This window comes from Condylura cristata, unplaced genomic scaffold (assembly GCF_000260355.1).
Source record: "Condylura cristata isolate star-nosed mole 26May11 unplaced genomic scaffold, ConCri1.0 scaffold00027, whole genome shotgun sequence".
NCBI classification, from domain to species: Eukaryota; Metazoa; Chordata; class Mammalia; order Eulipotyphla; family Talpidae; genus Condylura; species Condylura cristata.
The window spans coordinates 6,928,888-6,939,075 of record NW_004567128.1 but is presented as its reverse complement, the minus strand read 5'-3'; the positions used below and the strand labels follow the sequence as shown (position 1 = coordinate 6,939,075).

Below are 10,188 nucleotides of genomic sequence, written 5' to 3'. Positions count from 1 at the left end.
AAAAAAAAAAAAAAAAAAAAAAAAGTAGTTTGAAAAACCTTTTGCACAAATGTGTGAATACAGGCAGTTTGCGTAGTACAGTGGTTATCACGTTCACCTCACAAGTGTGGATACATGTGAATTATACAAGAAAGTAGGGCAATATCATAATCTTTTAAAGCTTAATACAAGGTAATATACATACTCATAAAATATCCTTCATATCATCATTGAGAGAGTACTCGATTAGCTTGAATGTGGGTCAAGCCAAGTTTGAATTCTATTTCAATTTAAAAATGCTTTTACAGGATTATTTCATTATCTTCACAAGGATTTTTAAACACTAGATTTCAAAAAATCACTATACTATCAAAAGAATATTTTCAGAGCGACTCGTAAAGGGATTAATGAGAGCTATTGGAAACTAAGGGCAGTATCATCAAGAGACTCTATTTTTTATTATAATTGGCCTGATTGAAATTTCAGATGATAAGCTGATTCAGAAATAAGTGGTTTACACGGGGGATGAATGAACACCCTCCAGACTAGATTATGTACATTTCACTCTCCCAAAGGGTGATGCACCACACACGCTCCCTTCCCATGAAGCAAGATGCTACTGCAGCCGAAGGGGAAGACAGGAAGAGTTCAGGCTTAACCAGGGAGAACTGGAAAGAGCAGGAAAGTGTGCCTAGGCTTGGAGTGAAAAAATTGTGAGTGGTTGGCTATATCTTCAACTTCAATAAAAGGAATGTTTAGGAAGCTTCTGTCTAGAAGTCTGTCTAGGCATCACTACTAAGAAGCATATGACAGTGGTTGCAGGGCAACAGCAGCAGCAACAACAAAGATCTGTCATGAGCGCAGCAGATGGTGATGCGGCTGGAGGCCAATGAAGTCTGTGAACTGACAACACCTGGCAGAGATGAGGACAAGTGGATTTGTCTTGCCAGCTCCGTGAAATAAGAGCCGATCAATATTTCCTATACTATCTAAACTATTCATGCATTCTGAGATGTCACAGCTAGAAACAACCTCTTTTGTCTTCAAATTATACACATTCATTTAGGCACTGACTCCTTTCTACTCTGTTTTACTGCCATTTATTTACAGGTTTTAATTCTCTGAAAAGGTCAAAAGCTTTTTGGAAGTATCTGCACCTGATTTAGCTTCACCGCTCTTACAGCACCTGGCTCAGTGTGCTACTGTTGAAGGCATCACAACACAGGCGCACGTTATCATGTGCTAAGAACTGATAGACACAGGATGGAGATTGTAAAGAAAATGGGACTTGAACAAAATCAGTGGCATACATGGCCTAAATTGCACTGCATTTCAAAAATTAGATGACGATTATTATTTTTGCTGGTAACCGATACTTGATAATGTGCCTTACAAGATGAATGCACAGTGAGAAGTTAACACAAAAGCAAAGGTTATGCTTTGATCTACTGTTGTAACCACTCTTTTTAGCAGTCACCCTTTGTCTCTGGGCCACCTGTGGCTAGCCAAAGCCACTGCTCAAAGGGCTCATTTCCAATGGTCTCATAGTGGGCTGGCTTGGGCCTATGGCTTCCCATTAGCTCACAGGAACATCATTTAAAGCAGCACTTTTATTCTTTTAAATAACAACCTGAAAGCATATTTTTAGTGCCTTTCCTATGTGGCTGCCGAGACAATGTGACTGCGCATGTGTTCCACACGAATACAGGGCTTGGCTTACATCAAACAGTACTGAATCTAGCCCGGACTTTGTTAGCAAGCCCTTTATGTTATTAATGGCTGCTAAGTCTCTGAGGTGAAGGTGATGAAACTTTCCAAATCCAGAAGCTGGTAGCTAACAGCATTTAATGGAAATGTGCACCCGCGGCGGTAGGCAAGGCTGGTCTTTTCATGCTTCCCATTAGACAGGAATCGGAAATCTTAAATTGATGCTATGTTGGTGCCTCGCACCCCTTAAGCACTGTTTATAAAGTGATAGGTTGGGTCATTAGTGGTGAAATCAATGCATTTTACACCACAATTATTTACATGACTTTGTATGAGCAGGAAAGAATAGAAGATGGAGAACCTCACATTAGTAAAATAGTTTTGTGACACTTCTACCTCACTTACATGGATTAAGATGTAAAAACATTCTACTATGGGTCTCTGTCAAAAAAAAAAAAAAAAAAAAAAAAAAAAAAAAAAAAAAAAACTGGAAAATGTTGCCTGGACTTAAGGGCCATGTGCCTTTGTGGTCAAGTCTTCTACTTGGCTGATTGTGAACGATCAATAATCTAGATTTAAAACCTACTTGGTTTGTCTTAAACTTCCTTCCCCAGCACGGGGTAACTTTAATACTCCATTTAAAATGGCCTGGACATGTGAGCAAGGCCTCCACTTAAAAATTGAAATGCCTTAATTCTCCCAGTGAGTTATTGTAAATTAAATCACTCCCCTAAACTGTCTACATACCACTCATTTTGCATTTCTAACTCTGATTAGGAACCAGAAATGACACTAACCAGTATTCTGTGAACCTGCAGAGTATTTACTTCAAATTTGTTTTCTTGTTTTAATAATATTTAGAATCTGGAGACACATCTGCTACATTTCTCGTGTTGACTGTACCGCTGAATACATTTTTTTCTAATATTTGAATTTTCAAGTTTTGAAGATACACAGAAAGAACTAAATGTTTCAAGGCAAAGCGTAACAAATAGCCTATATTCATTTTCTGAGAATGTGACTTTAAAATTTCAGTAAGAGTCAAATCTGTTAGGTCCCATCTTTTTCACATTCTATTCATAAAAACTACAGAAAGAGCATGAATTTATGTACATATATGAATATACCTTCACTGTCCTTGAATTTCTTGATTGCCACGATTTCATGTGTTTCCTGCAAAAGGAAGGGAGGCAGAAAGAACGTCATTCTTCAGTGTTTTTCAAACAGGGAACCACGATTGGCTGAGGGTATATATATTCTAGGACATAGTTGCAAGAACCCGGAGTGTTCAGAAATAGATCCTTCTCCTTAGACTCTCATTTCTTGGTTTCAAAAATCTCTTTATTACCATCCTGCAGACACTGCAAGGAAGGAAAAGAAGGGGGAGCTGGGGGAAACAAAGAACAGTGCTGGTGGTGACAACAGGAGTGAACTAGAACTGGCTAGTCTTGGGCTAAACAAAAGTGACAGAATGAATGACAACAGATCCACCATCTGGAGACCAGGGGTGCATTTTAATTGGGTTCTTAAGACCAGAGAAAACGCTTCTACAATGTTACTTGTGAGTTGCTGGTAGCTGGAAGCCTTTTCCAAGTCGCCTATTTCACTTACCTTTGCCTAACAGACAAGTCTAGTTGTTCAGCAGCAAGTCTCTTGATTGACCGTCATTTCAAATCCAAAGTGGGATAAGTATTTGCTACCAAATACCAATCTCCACCTCCCTACTGTCTGTTGAACTAACAGAGGTAGTTTATTAGCACCTACTTTAAAATATCAGGGTTTTTTTTTTTTTTTTGCTTGTTTTAAACCTTTTTGGTAGTAATAGTAAAGAAAATAGGGCTGGAAATGCTAAGAAGGCAGTACTACTAGGCCAAATAGTTCCTCTCTAACTCTGATCTATAAAAGGAATTTTAAAATTTCTGATAAAACAGCTAGTAATTCTTCAAAGCCAACATGTCATATTTAAGTCTTCCAAATGCCCCAGGCCTGCTCTCCCTTACTCAAGTGGGTACACTTTCAGGTCTACAGAAGTAGATCTCTTAGTCAAGCATTGTCCCTAAAGCAAAACAAAGGCCCCAAATAGACAATATTTGCTTCTTTATGAAAACAAAGGGACTTGTGGGGAGAGGGGAGGGAAATGGCCCTTTCAATCATGCTGAGAGACAAACTCTGAGTATGGCTATGTCTGCAAATCAGACCGTTTCTCATCTGCCCACTGACGAGAGCTAGCTTTCACTCTTGTATGACAAAGGGACACATTTTACCTGAAAATATTAACAGGCAGTTGAAAATAAGATTTTTCTTAAGGGTATCACCCTTTGGTTTTAAATGGAGGAAGAGAATTGTAGACTAAAGACAACTTTGGGGAAACAATATTTTTGTGCCTTAGCAGACCTTCTCTCTCAAACTCATCCTCCAGTTATTTCCTGGTATTTGAATTATTTCATTACTGGGAAGGAATAACTGAAAATTCAAAGTGATGTGGGGATGATCACCAGACTATCAGTACAGGCCGCCACAGGTAATCTTCCAGACAGGTTACTCTCTCTAATACACTGACCTCATTTTCTTATGCTGGTCCTTTTCAAATGACTCTAGCTAGTTACCTATCTGTGGCATCATGGAAAGAACAAATTCTCTCAGGAAGGTGCCGGAAGCCCAAAGAAAAGAGTAGGCGACAGACATCAGGGAGAGTAAAACCGCTCACACTTCCACTGAGGGCTGGTCGAGGTAATATTTCAATGCTACCTGCACTCTGAACAAAAAGAATTACATCCTATTTTGGATGCATCCGAAATGTTAAAACTCTGTTGATTTTACAAAAGGTCTTATTTAGTTCAAAACTTCTAATGATATGACTACATATTTAAATTTATAAGCAGCACATTTGTACTACCTTGAAGAAAGCAATTCATTAGCTCCCTCCATTCCCCACTAGAATCTCACAAATAGAAACAACAATACAAAACAGTTATCTGAAAGGGGAGAGGTCAAACAAAAAGAAATGTGCGTTCTTGTAGCAATCTTTTTGCAATATAATGGAAGTCCTCTTTCCTCAACACACATACATTTAATATGGCATATATATTTGAGGAATAGTCAAGCAGACTACGTTTTCAACATAAAAATCAATGTTTAGTGCAAAACACATGTAATTAAAGTAGAAAATAATAATATATTATCAATAATATAAATATAATATAGTATAAATTCATTGTTGCAAATATAAAGATATAGAAAGTGTGTAAGAGTATTAAGAGGAATACAAACAAGAACTCAAAAACTATACAATCTAGCTAACTTACTAATATATTTTTCTGGAATTAGAATAGTAATATATATCATGTATGTTACATTTATTTCACTTGATATTGTATAAGAAATATTGTTATCTGTTAGTAGATGATTTTTAAAACCATCATAAGATGATTACTTAACCAGTCTACTGGTGACTGCAATATACTCTAATATCTGCGTCATTATTTTCATAGATGAAATTCTGTACGTGATATAACTGGGTCAAATGATATGGATATTAAAGACTTTTCACAACAACCAAGTAACACCCAAAACGGCACCATTTAGGTCTCCTGCGCTGTATGAAGAACAACTACACTGCATGCATAAGCAACTGCAAAATACAATGGCTACATCTCCCTCTAGAGGCCACACCCTCCTGGCTTTCCTCTCAGCTCACTAAGACTATGTCTGAATCGCTTACCACAAAAAATCATTTTCATGTGCTTCTAACTCTCCAGAGCAATGTTTCTTTACCCTCCTGTGTCTTCTCATAAAGTCACCCTTCCCTTCCTTTCTAAAACTCATCCATATTAAAAAAGGAGGAGAACTGCCAGGCCTGGGGTCCAGCAGCAAAAGAGGGTATTTGGACTTGTTTTTCGGCCACCTGAGCCTGGAAGGCAGACTGATGGATTTCAGAACCTGGACTGCTAGCAGGCCTTCTTCTCAGTGGGCTGGTGGTCTGAGGCTGAATGGCCTGGAACGGGGTTCTGAAGATGCTGCTTACAGGGTGGCACTCTGGAGCCCACCCCTCCTGGCACATCGTGCTTGCTCCACGCCTCTGTTCGCCACACAGTATCAACAGGACATGCAAATCCTAGAAGGCAATGCCGCTGCCAATCTTTCCCTACCTAGCTGTACGGAACTTGGGCCAAGTGTGTGATCTCTGGAGATCTGGCAATACAGGTGCTGACGGAGGTTGGTAGCACAGAAACCCTCCTTCCTGCTTGGTCATACAGCAGCTAGCACTGCGACGGCAGCCTGCTTCCGCTGGTGGGCACGTGCCTAGGTCTTTCCCAAGTCCCTGGGTTTAGTCTGCTCTACCCTGGTTCAGAAAGTACACAAATAGCAAGATATTTGACACTGCATTTTCCAATCTATCTTCCTGGATTTGTCTGCAATCTTTGACCTTTAGCTTTTTAATTTACTGCTACAAGTTTTGCTTTTTTCCTAAGATTTATTTATTTATGCATACAAGAACTGGGGTACAGGCCAGAACAGCAGGGGGATCGGGGATAAGACATTTCACCAGAGACAAAGTGGAGAAGAGAACAGGTGGACTGACTGAAATCCACTGCTGAGGGGAGCAGTGGGAGAGACAGGAGAGGTCTGCTGCGCCATGTGGGTCAGTTCCCTGGTCAGGGATCAAACTCCTGCTACTATGGCTATAGACAGCTTCACAGTGCTGTGCTTTAAGCCCTTGCGCCACCAGGGAGGCCCCAACTTTTGTTCTTAAATATCTTCATGGGCATTTAATGAAGAGGTAGGAGATAAATCACCAAGTTTTATGACTGATACCACCACTACCCTGAGATGATGCACAAAATATAGATGCAGACAGAAAAAATAAATGGAAGATAACCCTGAAGAGCTGTTTTAAATTCAATTTATTCATGAAAGCATGGTCCCCACAATGTCTGCAACAGAATGTTGCCTACGATAGTCAGAATGACATACACAACCTGCTGCATGTTTCAGTGTCTATTTAAACAACGAGCTGGTGAAAAGCTGACATTTTAAACAACTAAGGATATGATAAAATACACATGTAATCCATCAAAGATAATTCCATACTTCACCCTTAGTTTTATTTCAAAAATTGAACTATTATTACTTTGGATTCTTGAACTGTACTGCTCTCTCCACGGTGAATAAGGTATATCAAGGCACTTAACACCTCTCAGAACAAATTTCTTCAGATGAAATTAAAGAGAATGAAAAACAAATTTTGAGTAACAAATAGAAAACTAGAGAGATGACCTATATTTCTTCCAGTGTTCTCTAGATCTCTGCCACTTAAAAATCATACTTCAATCACTGAACAGCCATAGTGGACACAGACATTTATAGCCAAAATTCACTCCTGCTACAGACTGTCTAAACTGGTTTAGTTTAAGAATTAACTGCCCCTTACTTAAGATTTTGACAAAGCAACCATTTGATAGCAGCAACCACACAAGTTACTAAGTTACTTTAAATGTAGTGGGATGACTTGATTTAACAATGTTCTGGAATAGTAAACTCTGCACTGATCACACATTATCCAAGGAAGGAGCAGGAGCAATTCTCTTGAGCATGTCACTCTGTAATATGTAAGATCTACCACACATTACAGGACAGAAAAAACACTGATTTTATCTTACTCTATATGTATGTATGAAGCCATTCCAAAAGTTATACTATACAATCAATGTATTCTCTAATTACACTCTGAGGAAGTGCTTCCTTGGAAGAATTTCTTCATTTCATTACTCAAATAGCAGGGAATACAACTTTGACAACTATTTTAAAATACTTCAATCTGCATTTTATATGCAAATATCCCAACTGTCTAAGTGCTTTCTCAAACTGACACTCCTTCAGCAGGAGCAAACTACTACAAACATAGACACTGTCACCTTTATAGATCAATGTGACACCTGAAATAGTACATTTTATTCTAGGTTATTGGTTTTTTTTTGTTACTTTTGTGCCAGGCCTGTGCTAAGTGCTTCCCATGTATTATCTCCTTTAACTCTCCAATCAACATTCTTAAGAGCATCTTTATCATCATACTCATTTTATAAATAAGGGCACTAAGTGTTAATGAATGCTTCATAATCTGATCCACGAACACATAGCTAACGAGTAATTGAGCTAAGATACTCAGCCCAGGAAAATTGATTCTGGAGGCCTTTTCTCACTTATGGTCATGTTGCCTTTTGCAAGCCACAGTATGTAACTTTTATTGTTGAAAAGGATATTTTCTCTCTCTCTCTCACACACACACACACACACACACACACACACACACAACCCCACTAGGGAGACATTATTTCCCTTCTGTGTTTTTCTCAAACTAACATATCAGCACCAACAACAATTTTCAAATCGTTTTCTAATAATGTCCGTGACAGCTATATACCTAAAGATAGGTGAAATTTTTTCATTATTTCCATCTTTATCTTTTATTTCACCAAAACCTTTGAAAATAATTTAGACTAAAATTATTTACATTATTTTTTACATTATGAGCAAAATTATAAATGGGAGTAAATTCACAGGAAACATCCCATGCAGGTAGATACCACAGAGCTAATATATACTTGCCAAGCTGCACAGAATATAAGCCATTATCCAAGATACGCAATGAGGAGAAACTGGATTGTTTTCCAAGAAATCCCTTGGAGACTTTTACTTGCCTTGTATTATTCATTACTTGTGAACCATTGCAGTTTGCCAACAATATAAGTTAAAGTTAGATTAACTGCTAAATTTAACTACTTCAGACCAAACCAGGATGGAAACAATCTACAGCAAAGAAGGGGAGCATTTCAGTCATTAGCTAAGAACTGTCCACAGGGCCTCTGCTTTATGTGGGGCTTGATATGACATCACAGGTTTGATACAAGTGAGTAAATAAGCATGTCATAAACACAGACACTGACACCTTGATATGTAATAATGCATGGCAATAAGTCAAGATTTATGACAGAAGTTAGAGTGCAACAAATTTTATATACTATGCTATAGGAACTCAATCAGATTTATCTTATATGCAAATATACAGAAAAAAAATGTACACCCCTTTCAGATTTAACAGATGATAACCTGCTGGCTTATTTGTTTCCAATCTCTCTCTTTTCCCGGAATACAAAATGCCATAAAGACACCATCATTCATTCCCATTCCACATCTCCATGGAGGCAGCTTTTATCCTGAAGGTGGTATGTACCGTTCCCCACTCCCATGCACATTTTTATTACTACAAATGAGTTTACCCATAAGCAAGTTTACTACTGTGTTATATATTGGAAATCATGTACTTGGCATGTTATTACTGCATATTTATGCACCAGCTTTTTTTTTTTTTAACATAGTTCCAATGTATGAGATGGGAATGAATGTGGCCTCCAGAGAATATCTGGCGATGCCCAGAGACAGTTTTGCCTGTCACAACTGGGTGGGACTGGCACCAAGTGGGTAGAGGCCAGGGATGCCGCTGAATACCCCCTCTCTCGCCCCGTGACAATGGACATGCCCTCCCATGACAAAGAACTGTCCTGTCCCAGATGTCCAAGTGCTGAGGTTGCAAATCTCCGCTTTACATTACTCACTTGAACTGTTTTGTGGTATCCACTGTAAACACTCCCCCTTTCAAGGAGAGAATGACCATTTATGGGAGAGATTAGGTAACTTTAAAAAAGATGAGTGTCGACATTTAAATACCACAATGAATAGTTTTAATAGTTTTGGAAGAATTAGTCTTCTGATCATTTTATTTTCAATTAAATTTTCTAGTCATAGTGTATTAGTCTTCATATGCCACATGGCCTGACTCTACTTAGACTGCAAGCAAGTGGGTGGGAAGCTGATATATGATTGCTCCCAAAGTGAGCGAAGTGAGAGAGGAAGGTCCACCATTGGTCCAGCTTCACCAACTCAAAACTGACATCCTGCTGGCTTGGGGCATCCTTCTTGATGGCCATCATTTATTAATTCCATTATAGTAGCTTAACAGAAACCTTTTCCTACCATTGTATTCTTTTTTTCTTTTAAATTTTGGTACACAAGGAATTTAAATAGAAGAAGAACACAGAATTCAAATATATTCATCATTTTTTTTAAGGACAATATATCCCTAGAAGACATATTAAGATATCTGTTCTTCCAGGTGGCTCAGAAAGTTTCAAAAAATGAGTGAAAGGAGACATACAATCCTGTAAAACTTTTTGGTAGGCAGCTCTTAAACTTCAGAAATGTTAAACTGTCATGATTAAACACCTCTTTTTCTAGGTGATGACTCTGGTTTCCTGCAGATCTTACAAAAGCACTGCAGAACCAAAAATGCTTTCTTTCTGTCAAAAATGTCTTCCACAGCCTCACATTAAAAAGGCTGCATTTAGGCCCTCTCTGGTGGCGCAGCAGGTTAAAGCACTGCACTGAGAAGCTAAAGCCACTTCCGCATAAGTTCGATTCCCGCCTGCCCCGGAGGTGACCACATGG

The 10,188-nt window shown here is 38.6% G+C and overlaps 1 protein-coding gene across 1 annotated transcript in view; it reads right to left on the bottom strand.

Annotated features, from left to right (window-relative positions):
- Nucleotides 1-10,188, bottom strand: part of CDKL5 (cyclin-dependent kinase-like 5) — a 144,901-nt gene that overhangs the window by 59,498 nt on the left and 75,215 nt on the right. The window contains exon 5 of the mRNA XM_012730240.1: nucleotides 2,814-2,859. Within this exon, the coding sequence (XP_012585694.1) occupies nucleotides 2,814-2,859 (46 nt within the window). The remainder of the gene's footprint in view (nucleotides 1-2,813; nucleotides 2,860-10,188) is intronic.